The sequence below is a fragment of the Mastigoproctus giganteus genome, chromosome 4, assembly GCF_048544385.1.
Source record: "Mastigoproctus giganteus isolate SK-2022 chromosome 4, ASM4854438v1, whole genome shotgun sequence".
Lineage (NCBI taxonomy): Eukaryota > Metazoa > Arthropoda > Arachnida > Uropygi > Thelyphonidae > Mastigoproctus > Mastigoproctus giganteus.
The window spans coordinates 45,838,692-45,857,907 of NC_143578.1; the positions used below are offsets into that span (position 1 = coordinate 45,838,692).

Genomic DNA, 19,216 nt, shown 5'->3' on the forward strand with positions numbered 1-19,216 from the left:
TGCTTATCGTGGACAAATGTTATTAATGGAGTTCCACAGGGTTCGGTGTTGGGTCCACTGTTGTTTTCTATATTTATTAATGATATTGATGAAGTATATCAGGCTTAGTGTAAAGGTTTGCAGATGATACAAAGGTTGTCAGGTTGTTAATGACAGTAATGGCAGTGTGCTAAGAAGTGGTAACTGAAGTTTAACATTTACAAATGCAAATTACTGCATATGGGTAGAAGTAACCCCAGAGAAACGTACCAACTGGGTGGTACTACACTTAAGGTGGTAGAAAATGAAAAAGAACTGGGAGTAATTGTGCAGTCAGATATGAAGTTTTCTGACAGGCTGCCAGGGCAGGTCATGGGGTTTTGTCAATGATATATAGGAATTTTGCTAGCAGGGAAAAGGAGGTGATTATCCCTCTGTATAAGGCAATGGTCAGGCCATGCTCTGAGTACTGCGTACAGGTCTGGTGGCCTCATTTTAGGAAGGATGTAGATTTGCTTGAGGGTGTACAGAGAAGGGCAATAAGATTGGTGAGGGGAATGAAGGGATCCTCTTATCAAGAGAGGCTTAAGTTCTGCAAATTGCAGCGGCTGGAGACTAGGCATCTGCGAAGTGCATAAGGCCTTGAATGGGTTCAGCCCGCTGAATTACGATGGGATTCTTCTACTTGTTCAGATTACGAACCTAAGGGGGCATAAATTCAAATTGAGGAAAGACAGATATAGAATAGATGTGCGGAAATTTGCCTTTGGTTCTATTGACATCTCAGCTAAAGATAAAGTCAATCTGCTAGTAACCTACTTTCTTCTAACTCTTGTACTAATGATCTTGCTAAACCACCCTCTACCATTCCCAGTACATTCCATTTAATGCCTCCCACGGTGTTCTGCCAAAAAGATGTCAGAAAAATTTCAAATAGTCTTGATGAAAAGAAAGCACGCAGTCCTGATGGTATTTCTCCACTTGGTCCCAAAGCCTCTGATGCTGAGTTTACTCCTCTTCTATGTTGCCCTTTTAAACTTTCTTATTCCACTGGTGTTTTTCCTTCTGTTTGGAAATTTGTTCATATCCAGCCAGTTCCTCCCATCCAATTGTCCCATTGCACTTAATTCTACTCTTTCTAAAGTAATCGAGAAATCCATTAACTGCCACTATCTTGAACCCTTCCGTCAATGTCAATCCACTGGTGATAGACTAGCATATGTTACCCACCTATGGACAAATTCAATGGAAAAGTTTGGTGAAACTCAAGCAATTGCTCTTGATGGTTTGCCAACTTTTTTTTTTTTTTTTGTAGTTGTTGGCGCATCGGCTTCTGTGGCCACAATGCGCCTCCCAAGGTTTTTGCAGTACTTCGATCCAAGCCCGAGGCAGGATTCAAACCCACGACCTTTGGGTTGCCAGGCAGGCACTTTACCCACCCGGCTAGCCTGGTCGGCTGGTTTGCCGTAATCGGGCATCCATTTTTCTTTCTGACAGCTTCACTGCAGGTAATGGTAGATGGCTCTGTCTTCTAATGTAGAATATATGTGTGGAAATTTGCCTTTAGCCAGCTGGTGATGAATTGCTGGAACAAACTTCCATCTGTCATTGTGGAAGTTGATAAGTTAAATAAATTTAAGGAGGAACTGGACAAACATTTAGAGGGAATTGTTTTGTAAATTTTTTTTTTGGCTGATGCTGCATAAGCTTTTTTACTTTCAAGAAAACTTATGCAAGAAAGCTTTCTTGCATAACATGCCACTACTACTAACTTCTCTGTGAATTCTGGTGTTCTCCAAGGTTCAGTTCTTTCTTGAACTTATTTCATCTTATATATTAATGACCTTCTTCCATTGAATGGAAGTCCTATATACAGTTTTGCTTATGATAGTACATTGCATTCCACCTTCCATTTAGAAATCTTGCCTTACACAAACAGCTTAAATCTCTCAAATATCCACCATCTATTCCTTAAATGCTGATCTTCAGGTAATTCTCCAGTGCTCAGTCCTGTCATATATCTCGCAAAAAGGATTCTTCTGCTCCTGTGCTAATCTTCGATGACATGCAGATATCTACACAAGATCATATATCTCTATTAGGGATTACCTTGACTTCCAATCTCTCTCTCTCTCTCTCTCTCTCTCTCTCTCTCTCTCTCTCTCTCTCTCTCTCTCTCTCTTAGCAAAAGCATTTCATAAATATTGCTTCCTCTGCATCTAAAAAACTGCATTTTATTTTTCACTCTAGGCATTACTTTTCTTCTAAACAAGCTTCTTACTCTGGACAAATCTCAAATCTGCCCTACTAGAGAATATTGTTTCCACATCTGGGACTGTGCCCCCATAACTTCTCTCTCAGACTTCTAGATCCCATTCAAAGGAGGGCACTTAGGTTAATCAATGACCCATCTCTTACAAAGTCTTTCTGTTTCTCCCCCCCCATAGATGTTCACTTTCTGTGACACGTCCTTCTGATTTGGCTTCTATAATTCCCCTTCTTTCTTTCAAACCAGTCCAAACTTGGGCTACAACCAGTCAGCACACTTTTACTATCCAACTACAAACTTACAAAAACAATTTTTTTTTTTCCTTTCTCATTTCTTCCTTCAACTTCTGTTTTCTGGAACAACCCTGCTTCACATATATTTCCTGAAAATTACAATCTACAGAAATTGTTGTTTGTTATTTGGGTTTTAGGAGCATTAAGCAACTAAGGCCATATTGCTCTGGGGATATGCGGGGGTCATTCCCTGACCTTTCTGCATCCTCCGTATTTGGTGGTCACAGGCGCGAACCCCGGTCTAATCAAGAAATGTGTGCTATGCACTGTTGCTCCTGCCCACCTGGCTACGGAGGCGCCTACAGATATTGAATTGAAGCCTAATGCCAAAAGCATCTTCTTTCTTCTTCTCAACCTTGAACCCACGCGGCGTACTAAGTACTACAGGTTATAATACCTTTCATATTTGTGGTTTCCATTTAAAAAAAAAAAAAAAAAAAAAAGGTAAAATGTTGGAAAATTTTGAAGGCACAATTTGTAAATTAATGGATACAATGAAGTGACCTCCAAAGCACAAATCTACATACTATTTCCCAGAGCCTGTACATGAAAAAAGGATCTACAAACATATTCCTGAAATGACTAATCTGTAGCTATCATATGAAAACTTGCAATTTTTTTTCTTTAACTGTAACACACATTTTAGTTTGCTATCAAAAAGTTATGTTTTAAAAAATAATAATAATAAATAAATTTAATACCTGATGGAACTGAAAAATCTGAATTATAATCCGAGAGGTTATCTTGCCAAGTAGAGTCATCTTGTGGTCCCATAGCATCATTATAATTAACCTGTTTACGAACACGCTTTCCCTTTCCTAGGGTTCTAGCCATATCTTCTTGCTGTTGTTCATAATGGTGCCTTAGCAGCTTTTCCCAATAAGCTGGATCAGCAGATTCTACTTCTTGTTTCAAAATTTCTGTCTCAGGCTCCTTAAATAAAAAAAAAAAATAATAATAATAAATAAATATGCACACACACACACACACACACACACACACACACACACGCATACACACACAATTTGTCCCGAGACTTTATCTGACACTCTGAGTGTCAGATAAACAAGTTTAAATCCTAACAAAGTTTATCAAAGGAAAAATAATATACAAGACGTTGAAATTGCCATAAATACAGTGGAGAACAGTTACAAATAAAATTTAACATAATTTATTTATACAAAATTTAAGTTAGTTAAGTTATTTTAGAGCATTGTGTCAGTAGAAAACAATTTACAGCAAACCCCCGCTATTCGTGGGGGGTTACGTTCCTCAGAAATGCCGCGAATACTGAGTTATGGTTCCCATAGTAATAAAGGGGTTCCGTTCCAAAGTATGAAATATATAAGAAAAACTAGTCTAAAATTTTGTCTATGTATGTATTATAGGTACCTTCATAATATGACTATGTACATAGACAGCACATAGCGAAATGCAAGCATATGGCATCGAAATGAAAATAAGAAACAATTTAATATTAAATGTAATATTTATTAGATATTTCAAACAAATCTTTCAAACCAGCGCCTTTGCTAGCTAAAAAACGTATCTCGCCAGTGCTATCACCAGTTTCGCTAAAGTGTTGATAAAGGAGTTTTGCCTTTTCACGAATGATGAGTGAACTTAACGGAATTTTATTTTGAGTTTGGTCTTCTATCCACAGATTTTAAGCATTTTCAATTTTTTCTAATTTAACGTCAGGAGTTACAGAGCAAATTTTTGAAGCAACTAGCGTGTTTTCATGGACACTACGGCGGATTTTTTCTTCCGATTTCTTGATTGATCGTACCGTTGACTCATTGATTTTATAATGTTTTGCCACTGAGGAGACACTTTCACCATTAGAAATTTTATCTAATAACTCAATTTTATTCGCTAATGTTATCACCTTCTTTGATCTTTTCACATTTCCCTTGTTATTCGCAGCCATATTTTTGTACGGGTTAGAAAGAACTTGTCCACAATAAAGTCACTTTCTTCCATTAACACACTCCAAAGAGTCTGTTTTACACTGCAAAATGGTAGATTTATCACTTTTGTAAGCATATCAATTTTAAATTGATAAATTTATTCAGTTTATAAGCATATAAATTAAAAGCAAACGACGAAACCTTCCATGACAAGCGCATAACACATACTTTGTGTTATGAACTTGTCATATTTTGTCACCCCTCTCCCCCGACTCACTTGAGCGCTGTTTTGACCAGGAAAGATAATTTTAGCCATGTCCATGTGTTTTTATGGCAGAAAATGTTCACTGCGCTTTAAAATTCACATTTTTTTAGGTTTCATTTTATATTAAATCAGTGACCGTGAATACGGGAATACAGATACCGTGAATAGCGGGGTTTACTGTATCTATAAAGATTTTTTTTAATCGACTGATCTTTTAAAACAGTATAATAAGATAATAGAGCCAGCAGATAGTTGGTTGGTGGAACAGACTTCCATCTCTTGTTGTGGAAGTTGATAGCCTAAATAAATTTAAGGCTTAGCTGGACAGGTATTTTGAACAAACGGAGGGGTGAAGTGGAAGGGTTTTTTTTTTTTTTTTTTTTTTTTTTGGCTGATGCTGCATAAGCTTGCTTTCTTGCATCATATGCCTCTACTAATGCTAATGCTAATAATAGAACTACATTAAAAAGTAATACAGTTGAAGCTCTTTATAGCGACCCTCTTTTTACATTTCCAAAATGTTATAAAGTCGTGTGTGGTTGGTCCAGGTCAATTTTTAATTAACGTAATGCTATTTTACATTCAGTATAACGACATTGAAAATAAAAGGATTTCTCCATAATGACCATAAATTTCTACCTCTTAATCTGAATTTTTACTTTTTTATTACAATATTTGCATTTAGAAATGACAAAATGCTTCAAATACATTGAAGTAATCGATGAACTTGCAGCTTGACCATGAGAAATTAGTTTTTAAGATTTCCCATGTTCTTTTCTCACAGTGTGGTAATGAAATGAACATCGGCTAGAAGTTAATTTCATTAGTTAGAGCGTATGTTTACTGGTATGGATCCAAGAAAGAGGATAGCTTTGCCAATTGCAGATAAAATTTGGATTTTGCAAGCTGTAGATAACAGTGTGCATTCTAAGACTGACACTACCAAACAGTTTGACATTCCCAAGAGTACTCTGTTCACTATTCTGAAAGTTTAGAGAAATCTGTTGCACTGTATAGGATCAAGCACAAAAGGTGAAGTATCTGGATCTTGAAAGGGTACTTTTGAAATGGTCAATGATGATGCGTGCAAAAAAAACATTCCTTTGCACGCATCATCATTGACCATTTGCACATTGAATGGATATTGAAGAATTTAAAAGTTCAGATGGATGGTTCCAGAAATTTAAGACCTGTCATGGCCTGTCTTTCAAAAAAATATGTGGTGAAAGTGCAGCCATGGACATTGATCCTACAAAGGAATAGAAAGAAAATTATTTATGTTTTGCTGACATAAAACTGCAATGGCATCTTCAATGCTGATGAAACTGGACTCTTTTTAAATTTATATTGGATAAACACACATTTAAAGGCAAGAAATGCAGTGACAGAAAAAAGGCCAAGTGATGGATTACAGTTCTCCTAGAAGCAAACATTTCTGGCACAGAGAAGTTTCCTCTTTTAATAATTGGGAATGTTCAGAAGCCTCGATGTTTTAAAGTTTGAAGACATTACAAATCTACAATGAATGTATCAGAGACTTAAATCACAGGATGAGTAAGAAGAATAGAAAATTTTGCCGTTTGTGGATAACTGCACCCCTCATTGTCAAGTAAACGATCTACATGCAATCACTGTCAAGTACCTACCATCAAATATGATGTCAGTTCTTCAGCCACTTGATCAAGGTGTAATCCACTGTTTTAAGAAACACTACTGAAGAATGCCATTAAACAAAATTATGCTGTCTTGAAAGCAAAATTCAATGCAAAATTGACATCCTGCAGGCAATAAATTTATGTTTTAGGATGAAGTTGATGAAAAAGTGATCGGCAACTACTTCAAACATGCCAGATTTAATGCTTTGAATGATGCAATGTGTGAAGTTTTGCATGTTTCTTCCTCTTAATTGTTAAGAAAAGTCCAATAATAGGAAAGAAATATTTGAGTGCATGTGCCATCACCTAAACTTACAGGAAAACTTAAGCTTCAAAGATTACACAAAAGTGGATGCAGACATTAAATGTTTCAGGATATACATGAATGAAGAGGAACTCACTGCAGACATAAGGGAAGATTCTGAAATTTGTAGTGATGAAGATGAGGAACCTACTGTGGTTGAAGAAGTTTCAGTGAAACATGCTCATCAACGATTAGAACTCTTACGTCAGTTTTTAAAGTGCAGCCTAACTGCAAAAGTGAAATAACTGCTATCGCACACCTCCATAATTCTCTTTTAAAACATGCTCTACCATTGAAGTGTGTGCGTGTGTGTGTGTGTGTGTGTGTGTATGAGAGAGAGAGAGAGAGAGAGGGGGGGGGTCAAAAGTAGAAGGGAATCACCAAGGAAGGGAAGAATGATGATATCCAGCTCAGGACCCTGGGTTGTTTTTTGTTTTTTAGGAGCATTAGCAACTAAGGCCACATTGCTCCAGGATATGCGGTAGTCATTCCTTAACCTTTCCGCATCCTCCGTATTTGGTGGTGACGGGCTCGAACCCCAGTCTAATCAAGAAGCGTGTGCTACGCACTGCTGCTCCTTCCCACCTGGCTACGGAGACGCCTGCTCAGGACCCTGGGTGTGCCAAGTCCATGCTCACCAGATGTGAGCCCCTAGGGTTTGTTTGTTGTTGTTTTTAGGAGCATTAGCAACTAAGGCCATATTGCTCTGGGATATGTGGTGGTCATTCCCTGACCTTTCCGCATCCTCCATATTTGGTGGTGATGGGCTCGAACCCCGGTCTAATCAAGAAGCGTGTGCTACGCACTGCTGCTCCTTCCCACCTGGCTACAGAGGCGCCCCTAGGGTTTGTACATATTATAAATAAAATTATACTATATTGTATTAGCAGAATTACATTAAATTTTCAAGCTTTTACTTGTTTTGTTTCTGATTTTATGAACGATCGATATACCGTCCTTCAGATATAACAACCGGTTTTCTCTCATTTCCCTAGGGGGGTTGTTATATAGAGCTTCTACTGTAGTAACACCACAACTGGACCCTCTTAATTCATCAACCTTGAATTTTCAGTTCTTTCCTCTTTTTTCCCACTCATTCAGTTTTCCTTTGATGTTTAAATAATGAACATTACAAATGCAAGAGAAACCAAAAAGGAAAAGACAATCAGTACTTTTGAAAATAAGTTAGAAGAAGTGCTTAAGAGGTTAGATTAGACCGGGCTCAAACCCCGGTCTAATCAAGAAGCGTGTGTTATACACTGCTGCTCCTTCCCACCTGGCTACGGAGGCACCTAGGGCCTCCCAAGCCGGACAGGTCAAAGGGTAGGGGCCAGACTAAGAGAGATACCCTGGCCCTCCAGGTTGGGGGTTGCTGCAATGGGCTAGCTCCTTGTTCAGTGTAAAAAATACACAAATGCTAAACGACCTACAAGTGAGAATGAAAATGGACTGCACTTTCGGAAACGACTCAGCAAACGGAAAAGGACTATGATTTTGGGATGCTGGAATATTCAAGGCCTTTCAACTAAAAGAAACTTTCTTTCGGATGAACTGCAAAAATTCAAGTTAGACGTCGTGTTATCAGAGACAAAGAAAAAGGGATGTGGAGAGGAAATAATGGGAGAATACTACCATTTTTGGAGTGGAGTTGATAAGAGTGAAAGAGCAAAAGCAGGAGTTTCTATTGCTGTTAAAAAGAAATTGAGACACAACATCAAAAACTGGCAATTTATTAATGAAAGAATAATCTCATTGGAACTGAAAATATACGGGAGAGAAATATGTATTTTGGGAATATATGCCTCGACTAATGACACTGCCGATACCTTGAAGGTTGAATTTTGGAAGGATTTGAGAGAACTAATAGAAAAAATTCCTAAGAACAAAGAGATATTTCTAATGGGAGATTTCAATGCAAGAGTAGGAACTGAACAAAATAGCAAAGTTATTGGAAGATTTGGAGAGAAAGAGAGGAATGACAACGGAGATAGACTATGCAATCTTTGTGAACAGTTCGACTTGAGAATAAACAACACATTTTTCCAACACAAGGATATCCATAAATATACTTGGTCACAGGAGACAAGATAAATTAGGTCAGTTATAGATTACATTATTTCAAAACATTCACGGACATATGTATTGAAAGATGTCAGAGTTTATAGAGGAGCTGAATGTGGATCTGACCATTTTCTTGTTAAAACAACACTGAGGTGGAACTGGATTAAGAAAATATGTGTGGACAACCAACAATGCAGGGAAGGAGAAATGCTACAAGTGGATCAATTTAACATTGACTTACTCCAGGACGACAGTATTAGAAACAACTTCACTCAAAGACTGGATGCTGCAATTAACATAGCGATAAAAGGTAATACTGAAGAAATCTACGAATATTTAAAAAATACTGTTAAAAAAATAGCTCATGAAATCCTAGGCAAAAAGAAGAGCCAAGGACCAAAAAAGACCTGGATTACAGAGTAAGAGCTGCTGTAGAGGAAAAGAAACTTGCATATCAGAAATGACTGGGTGATAGGAATGATGCATATAGGAACATTTATGTTGAAAAAAAGAAAATAGCCAATCGGTTGGTAGTAGAACCGAAAAATGAAGAATGGGAAAGGAAATGTGCAACTATTAATAGCAAATTGGGCTTCAAGCAATCAGCGGAATCGTTGAAGGTCCTTAAAGATTTGAGAAAACAGAATAAACATAAACACAATGCTGGTTTGCAATTAATACCTTTGAAAGACTGGACAGAGTACTATGAAGGACTTTTAAAAGAAGGCCGGGAAGAGTTCAAGACAATGGAGGATTTTGGTGTAGAAGACTTGGGCTTAAAAGTTTCTGTTAGGGAAGTGGAACTCCTGCTAAAGGAAGGAAGGAATGGCAAATCACCTGGACCTGGAGGAGTTTACATGGAACTTCTGAAATATGGAGGAAGAGGAGTGGCTGTTCTGATACAAAAACTGTTGGATAGTATATTGAGAGGAGAAGAAATACCGAAAGAAATGATAACAGGATATATTACATCAATTTATAAGAAGGGCGATCGGAAAAGCTGTTCAAATTACAAAGAATATGAGTCCTGAACCCACTGTTAAAGATCCTTGGAAAATGGATCAGGAACCATTTAGAAGCCTGAATCGAGGTATCAGAAGAACAAAGTGGTTTTTCAGCTGGGAGGTCATGTATAGATCATATCTCAACAGTACAACAGATCCTTGAAAAAGCATATGACAATGTTCCAAGAAAACTCTTATGGGAAGCACTGAAAGAGGCAAATATTGATGGACAACTGATTAACTTAATAATGTTAATCAGTTGTTCTGCATCTATTATTCCTGCAATTTACAGGAATAATAGATGCAGAATTAAAGTGGGATCAGCTTTGTCACCTGAATTCCACACTTCAAAAGGCTTATTACAAGGTTGTTGCATGTCACCAACACTTTTCAAAATTTATATTGACATCTGCCTAAGATCCTGGTAAAAAAAATGTAATAAAATGGGATTGCCGATTAATAAGAACACCTATATTCACAATTTACTTTTTGCAGATGATCAGGTGGTGATAGCACAAGACTTAGAAGATGCAAAGTATGCATGTCGTCAATAGTTTGAGGAATATAAACAATGGGGTCTAAAACTCAATTTTAGCAAGACTGAAATGTTGTCTTCAGGGCCAGGACACGTTCTAAATATTGCAGATTTTAAAATCAAACAAGTCGATAAATTCAAATATTTAGGATCAATCTTACAAAGTGATGGATCATCCCAAGCAGAGATCAATAAGAGAATTACAGACGGCAGAAAGGCTATCGGCATGTTAAACTCTGTTCTGTGGAGCAAAAATATCCTAAATAAAACAAATAAACTTATGTTTCAAACGATTGTACAAAGTCTTCTATTGTATGGAGCGGAAACCTGGACATTGAATAGGCGAGCAGAAAACAAACTGCTCTCCACAGAAATGGATTTTTGGAGACGCTCAGCAGGAACTTCTGGAAGAGACAGAAAATGGAATGAAGACATAAGAGAAAAAATGGAAGTGAAAAAGACTATTATTGACACCATCAAAGAAAAGCATCTAACATGGTATGGACATGTAAAACGGATGCAAGAAAACAGATATCCAAAGGCTATCCTGGGATCGATACCTCCTGGAAGAAGGAGAAGAGGAAGACCTAGGAGGACAGGGATGGATGGAGTACGGGAGTGCATGACAGCCCGAGGCTTAACCGACCAAGACACCTTGAACTGCACTTTATGGCGGGAAAAAATTCCTAACAAGAAATAACTTGTAGGCCGAGGAAACCCATTGTAAATGGAAACACTCCTCTTGAAGAAGATTTTTTTCTTCTTCTGATTATTTTATTTTTATTATTATTATTTTTTTGTCTGGTGCAGCATAAGTCGTAGGCTTCCTTGAACCATGGGGGAGGGGGGGTTCAGATTTTGACTCTTAAGAAATTTTTTCACTTTATGAACAAATTGGTTTAGGAACTATTTTTGAAATAAGTGAGAGCCCATAGAAGCAATTTTTTTGATGATGGTAATACACTGGAAAATAATTGATATTGCTAAAATTTTTAAACTCTGTTAATATTGCAGATTTTCCTACAGCCATTAATGAGAACTTAAAAGTTCCACCAGCATTGCCTATAGCCAGAACAGATAAGTGTTCTCTGATTTTCTTGTATCATGTAGCTTCTGCTTCAACAGCCAAGGTTTGATTTAGCACAATTTCAATTTTATAATAGAGACTAGTTTTGCCATAATTAAAAATTTTACGAGAGAAATTGCCTTCTTTAATAATTTTTCAAAATTTCTCATAAATTTTAGAATGGCAGGGGCATTTCCTAAAAATTATTTCCTAGTCATCTTTCTTTGCCAAATATCATACCTCATCCTCCATCTATCCAGCTAGTCCCCACTAGTAGAAAATGTTTTTTCATCACATGCATCCTGGTTCAGTTTTAAAGCTTTGGCTTGGCACACCCAGGGTCCTGAGCTGGATATCATCATTCTTCTCTTTTTTGGTGATTCTCTGCTCTCTCTCTCTCTCTCAGGGTACTCAAATTTTTTTTGGCTGGTGCAGCATAAGCCTCAGGCTTCCTTGCACCATATGGCTAGTGGTGGTAATAATAATAATAAAATTGGTTCAAATATGGGGTAGCCTTTATTTTATTTGAAATAGGACCATAATATCATATCCAAATACACATGATATTTGATTGAAAATAACTATATATTTGTTTAATTTTAAGCACCTCTTATAACTTCATTATTTCCAAAACCTTGGTAGAAAATGTGGCTAGTTTTGACAAAACTGTTAAATCCGCCAGACCCTGATTCAACATCTGATCACTAAATCACAGCAAATAGAAGATTCTGATGGTGTAGATCAGGAGTGGCCAACTTAATTTGTGATGCGATTTACTTTTTTCCTTCAAAATGTGCTGCGATCTACCAAATCAAAAATTTCATTGCACAAATCGAGGGATGACTATATATTTAAAATTCGTTGTGATTGACCAAAATTAAATCTGCGATCAACTCGTTGGCCACCCCTGGTGTAGATGAACCTGGTGTGAAAGACTGGTTCACAAGAAACAAAATCAAGAAATTATAGATGAAGAAATAATTCTAATTCGTCTGAAAATAAAAAAGAAGAAGCCTGTGACCCTGCTATCTCCTTCCAATGTGACTCACATGGAAGGTTTCAGTCAACTGATCATGCTTCATTTTGTTCTAAAAATATTTAGAACAAGAAGAGACAACACTTGCAAACTTTTATTTTTAAAATGAATTATCAATTCAAACAATTATCATTTTATTTTTTACTTTTCGTTTTATTGTTTCTTCATCTTTAAAACACATATATTTTGGAATTCATGTAATTATTCATACATAAATAATATCATATCCAAGTACACATGATATTTGATTGAAAATAACTATATATTTGTTTAATTTTAAGTGCCTCTTATAACTGAAATAACTTAAAATTTTGCTCTCTGGGTTTTCTCTGACACTTTCACTTTTCCAAATAATGAGTTATATGGTTGTCAGTTCCATAACAATTAGATAAATGTGGTAGTGCTGTTCTTGCAACACTCAATATTTTTGGGAACTATGTCAAGAAACAGTTTTAAGATTTTTGCATTTTATAATTCCATTCATTATTCTGATACTATATAGATAATAGGAATAAATAATATGTTTAGTAACACAGTGGTCTTGTTATATGAGAGAGTGAGAGAGAGAGAGAGAGAGAGAGAGAGAGAGAGAGAGAGAGAGAGAGAGAGAGAGAGAGAGAGAGAGAGAGAGAGAGAGACTTCCAATTTAGGCTATACTTTTAAAATTAAAATAACAATAATGATGTTTGAGATTGAAGGCCATAATGAACACACATCAAAATTAACAGTATAATTCAAATATATACTTTAATATTTAAATGTGTGTGTGTGTGTGTGTGTGTGTGTGTGTGTGTGTGTGTGTGTGTGTGTGTGTGTGTGTGTGTGTGTGTGTGTGCGCACAATGGTGAGAAAATGCGTTGTGTGTGGGGGGGAGGGGAAGAGAACTGGTTGCAACAGCATGTCCACTGCTGGACTAATTCAGAATGATCACCCAGAATATTAACCTGTTTATCAAAGAAGCTCAGAATCTGCATAACTCAATAAATGTAGCAGAACTCAAACAATTCAAGCTTTTCATTATAATGTAATTAAACTGGAGGTAAAAAATGAATCATACTTATAATTGAAATTAGCATTGGCATTCCCTTCCCATTTCACTCATCTATTCACTACAAATGTTTATCCAGTTCTACCTTTAACTTATTTAAGTTGCTGACCTCCACTACATCAGATGGAAATTTGTTCCAACTATCAACCACCCATTAGCTAAAGGCAAATTCCCGCACATCTCTTCTACAATTGTCTTTCCTCAATTTGAATTTATGTCCACTCAGGTGAGTAATCTGAGCAAGAGGAAGAATCCCCTCAGCACTGAGCTTGCTCAAACCATTCAAGGCCTTATACACCTCAATCAGATCACCTCGCAGGTGCCTAGTCTCCAGAAGCTGCTATTTGTAAAATTTAAGCTTTTCTTGGTAACAGCAACCTTTTGTTCCATTTACCAATCTTGTTGCCCTTCTCTGTACTTGTTCCAGCGGCTCTACATCCTTCCTAAAATGAGGCCTCCTGACCTGTATACAGTATTCAAGGTGTGGCCTGACCACTGCCTGATACACGGGGATAATCACCTTCTTATCTCCCTGCTAGAAAAATTCCTTTATATCATTGACCATGAGGTACCCTTGAAGATTGCTCAGAAAACTTCATATTTCCCTGCACAATTATCCCCAAGTCTTTTTCATTCTCTATCACCCTGAATGTAGTACCACACAGTTGATACATTACTCTGGGGTTACTGCTACCCATATGCAGTACTTTACATTTGTCAATGTTAAACTTTAGTTGCCACCTCTCAACACATCTGCTCAACTTTTCAGATCCTGTTACAGTAGCATATCATCATTACTGTCATTAACAATCCTGCAAACCTTTGTATCATCTGCAATCTAAATTCTACAGGTGAAAACACAGATGAGATATAATAGTTTGCTTTTCTTATAATGATTTCACTATAAACAACTTTTTTTTTTTTAATTTATGACATTTGTATTTAATCTAAATATGATAAACAGTGAAATTTTCATTTTAAAAGATTCAATGATTACATAATTTCTGTAAGTTATATATGATATGAAATAACAAAAGACAGACGTATATTATTGAAGATTTTCTCGAGAAAGATTACATTAAATAAAAACATTCCAGATTACAAAAACGCGTTTACGTACAAGAATAAATCACAGCTTTTTGTAACAGATACTGGGATTCTCCTCAGTAATATGATATTACTGAGGAGATAAAACAATCAATAAAACAAAACTAAACCAGAAACTAGCAATAGGCAGAATGTGTCAAAAATGATAACAAGTGATTTTCAACAATGGAATAAAGAAATAGTTAGGTGATTTTTTTTTTTTTTTTTTTTTTTGATTTGGTAGTTGTTGGCGCATCGGCTTCTGTGGCCATATTGCACCTCCCAAGGTTTTTGCAGTACTCTGATCCAAGCCCGAGGCGGGAATCGAACCCGCGACCTTTGGGTTGCCAGGCAGGTACTTTCCACTCGGCTAGCCCGGTCGGCCCAGTTAGGTGATAACAGATGGTGGCAGCAGGAAAAGAGCAATAACAATTGAAAATGCCCAATTTTTCAGAGTAATCATTATGCATAGCTGCCAATGGAGAGTTGGCAGCTATGCACAGTGTTGTAATGGTTTACGTGTGTTCCAGATGAACAATATGGTCTGCAGTTTAATTCCATCTATAGCATGCGAATTTTATTTATTAATTTATTTTAACCCATGGCATTTGTGCCATTAAGACTGTTTCATTAGCCACCTTTGCAACTTTTAATCTATGCTTTAAATGTAATTAAAACTCTTAAAACATATGTATAAAAACACCACTTAAAATGCATGTACAATTATTAATTCTTCATAAAAGGGAATATTTCAAGACAGCAATAAGAGAAGAAGGAAATAAAAAAATAATAATAAATAAATAAACGTGGAAATGATAATTCTAACCACACGAACCACAGCTGGCACATGAAAGCCACATGAGTTCTGCCATCTGAGAGTAAACAGAAACATATTTAAATTTTTCAGAGGAACCAAAGTATAAACAAATTCCACGTGTAGGCTGAGATTTTAAAGTTGTATTTATTTCCTTTGGCCAGCAGACACTATACAGCGTGTCCCAGAAGTCACTATCTATTAGGCTAAATAAGATGAATTAAAAAAAAAAAAAAATGTTTTAATGGCAATATTGCATATTTGGGTCTGGAAAGAAAAAATGGTAATTAATAAATTATGAAAAGCTGTAGAACAATGTAAATACCTATATTTTGTAAAAAAAATATGCGTATAATCATGTCATTTGGACATTTTTATGAAATTCATCTTATTTAGCCAAATAGATAGTGACTTTTGGGACACCCTGTATTATGAAGAACAGCACAACTCCTACAATATAAAAAATTGAATACTAATAAAAACAGATATCTTCAAGTCAATGCGAAACTACATTTTGTTATACACTAATTTGAAACTTAGGGGACAGACAACACACATTTGAGCTACCTACATAGTCACATGGACTACACATGATCTTTGAGTTAGACAGCCATGGGTTAGCTGTTTCATTGTTTGGCAATGATTGCACTTGACAATCTGCTTCAGATGTTGAGCTGCTTATGGATGTTTCCCAGGCAGTTTCCTACTCATTAAAGATTTGATGACAACAGTCGCTACCACCCAATAAGTAAAGCTTTTGGTTTGGTTTTGATTTTATTGGCGCATTAGCTACTAAGGCTATAATGCGCCAAACCAATAAGTAAAGCAATCCAGTCTATTGTAACAAGTGCTAAATGTGCACTAACAATTATCTATTTCCTCTTGCTGGTGAACTGATTAGGATGCTAGCTAGGTTCATGGCTTACAGTGTTTTCCTCCACATGTTACACACCATATGACCTTCAATTTACATAGCTCTCTCAACAAACTATTGGATATAGCCTCAAGTTTCTGTTCCAATAAAATAGCCAGGCAGTGTATATTTCTGTCATCCCAATTTTCAGTATTAGTTCAAAGTAAAAATGGGAAACCAGAAAAATGTCGCCCTTTTGCAAATGTAACAGTAATATGTTTCTGATGATCTGATTATACCTAATTCTAGTGAAAGGACTAGCAGAAAAAAAGGGACTTAATTCTATCAATGGTCAACCAACTATAACTTTTTTTGATCTCTAAACTAGAGGCACACCTCACTTCCCTTTCCAATAATACCACTTAAGTAGTATCATGTAAATGAGACTATACAGTTGTACAGTGTTAATATTATTATAACTAAGCAAGCTGGCAAAGGAACAGAATATATTTGTCAAAAATGATAGAAATTTTATGAACTGATGTAATTTCAACAAAGTATGCAAATATAGTGGATGCTGCTTATTTTGATCACTTCAGGACTCAATTAAAGTGATAACAAAAAATACGAGTATGTAGCCATTCAGCATTGTTTACTGATGCAAAGTGGAAATGTGTACATAAAAGGGTGGAAGAGGACATGAAGAAAACATTAAAATAAAGCAATAGAAAAGAAAGTCATTTAAAAAAGAAAGTATTTCTTTGAGAAAATAAAAATGAAAGTGTCATAATTTTTCTGGAAATTCATACAAACCATTCAAAACAAATAAAAAAATATTAAAATCAAGAATTAGAAAAGGGTTAATGCTCTGTTGTAAAATAGTCAGATCAATAGGAGAAGAGACACAGTACTTTCTTTCGCTAAGTACAATAACCATACGAACATGAAGAAATGCATGAAGAAAAATCAGTAACTAGCCACATAATGTGTTGGAGTTCAAGAACAAATCAGGATATTATATAATCACTTCCACTACACATGCATAAAACCATGATAAGGCAAAAAAAAAAAAAAAAAATCCATGACTACAATAAGCTGTGTGCAGTGAATGAAACAGTATTTATTTGATTTATACTGTAGAGCTGATGTAAAAACTCCATAATATCCAAAATAGTAAAATCTCTATATTATCCAGAAATTTCTGCACTATCCCTTAACCATAAATACCAAATAACAAAAATGTACTCTAGGACTAATTTAAATCTCTTGAAGAACAAAGATAAATAATATTTCCTACCTCTTCAGCCTCTTTGGTAACATATGCTGCTACTTTGAAAGAACTTAAATATTCATTTGCCCATAATTCTTTTTGTTCAATTCCCTCCTTTGTTCTGTCTAATAATTCATCAATAGCTCTGTCATCATAATGTATAGTATCCTCTATATCAAAAATAGAGCAGCAAATAACTTATAAATATTAAATAAATCATGGTTTATTTTGTCTTAACTAAAGAAATAGAACAAAGAATTATATATAAAAAAAATATATATAGTAAATTCATTTTCAGCACTTCAAGTGGTATTACACCTATCATTTAAGCTGCTAAAAGCTAAATATTATAAGCTGCTAAAAGCTAAATATTACTTTCCAGTCTTCCCAGACTGGAAAGTAAAGTCCATACCTTGACATGCATCTTGAGTGTAGACAGTGATTATGGCTGTTCACAGCTAACTAGTGGGCAGCTGAACATTAATGAATTATCAGTATTTTTTATACACCTTAGACAAATCTGCAATGGCTTATCTTAAATATTAAATATTTTACTTGCTGTCCAGAACTTCCTGCAAGTTGATTCCAAAAACAATATACAATTTTCATTATGATCATATTTCACTGTGCTTCAAATGTAAAAAACTGCAGATTACATAGTAGACTCTAGAAAAACTGTGATGAACATTTCTGAATGGCATTGGCTGAAAAGCTCTTAGCAGTGAGATTAGTATTAGTAGTAGCAAATAATGCAAGAAAGCAAACATATATGGCATCAGCCACAAAAAAAAAAAAAAAAAAAAAAAAAAACCCTCACCCATACATCCCTTTGGCAATTTGAATAATCCATCCACAGATTCATTAAACCATCTACTTCCACATCAGATGGAAGATCACTGTTTCTTGCAGAAGATAGACAGTTATTTCAACTCTGCATTATATTTCCGGACTTCTCATATGTTTCTCTGGACAAAACAGCACTTGCCCTTGGACTATATAATATACATCTTGTTAGATGATATGGACTCTTACCATTATAGATATTAGTATTTGCAACTGATGCAAGGAAACAAGTTTATACGGCACTAGTAAAAAAAAAAAACCCATCCACTTCATCCGTACATCCCCTCCTACAACCTTGTCTAATCAGTCCTGAAATACTGCTCCAACTAAACACCAGATAGAAGTTTGTTCCAACAATCAATTACTCTTTGGCTAAAAGCAAATTATTTTTAAACATTTACCTGGAACCATCCCTTTACAATTTAAACTTATGTCCCCTTTATGTGTGCTGTCCAATACAGAGTAAGGAGATCGCCAATATGGCTGTATTACGTGTTGGATGTGCTGTTCATCGCTCAATGAATTTGTTTTAAAATATGTTAAAAGTGCGATTTATTTCAGGAAAAGTACATCCAGTAAAAACATTACAGCAAAGGAACCTCTTGGTGAGAAACTTTTAGTATTTCTGTGGGTTTTTGGCTGGCTAGAAGCGTTTTATCTGTATTCTTTATTGTCAGGCCGCATGGTCACCATGTGGCTGACATCAGGAATATAGAGAGGTAACTGATATAATGCGGTTGCCATGTCTCTACCTGGCAAATTGACTTCAACTTCGGACAGGAATCCTGTACCAATAATTTCCACCGAACTGTGAGCATTAATATCCAAAAACAATGTGAATTGTGCTTTCCCCCCCTTCCATAAACTTTATGGAATTTATGATGCCAGAAACCCACTAAGAAAGTAGTCCCATCTTTTTAGGGAA

General features: G+C 35.9%; 1 protein-coding gene across 3 annotated transcripts in view; it reads right to left on the bottom strand.

Moving 5' to 3' along the window:
• LOC150086692 (ATP-dependent chromatin remodeler CHD5-like) overlaps positions 1-19,216 on the bottom strand; it is a 683,856-nt gene that overhangs the window by 158,164 nt on the left and 506,476 nt on the right. For all 3 annotated transcript variants that reach the window (XM_090372691.1, XM_090372693.1, XM_090372692.1), the window contains 2 exons: positions 17,476-17,618; positions 3,243-3,474 (listed from right to left, as the gene is read on the bottom strand). In XM_090372691.1, the coding sequence (XP_090228817.1) occupies positions 3,243-3,474; positions 17,476-17,618 (375 nt within the window). The remainder of the gene's footprint in view (positions 1-3,242; positions 3,475-17,475; positions 17,619-19,216) is intronic.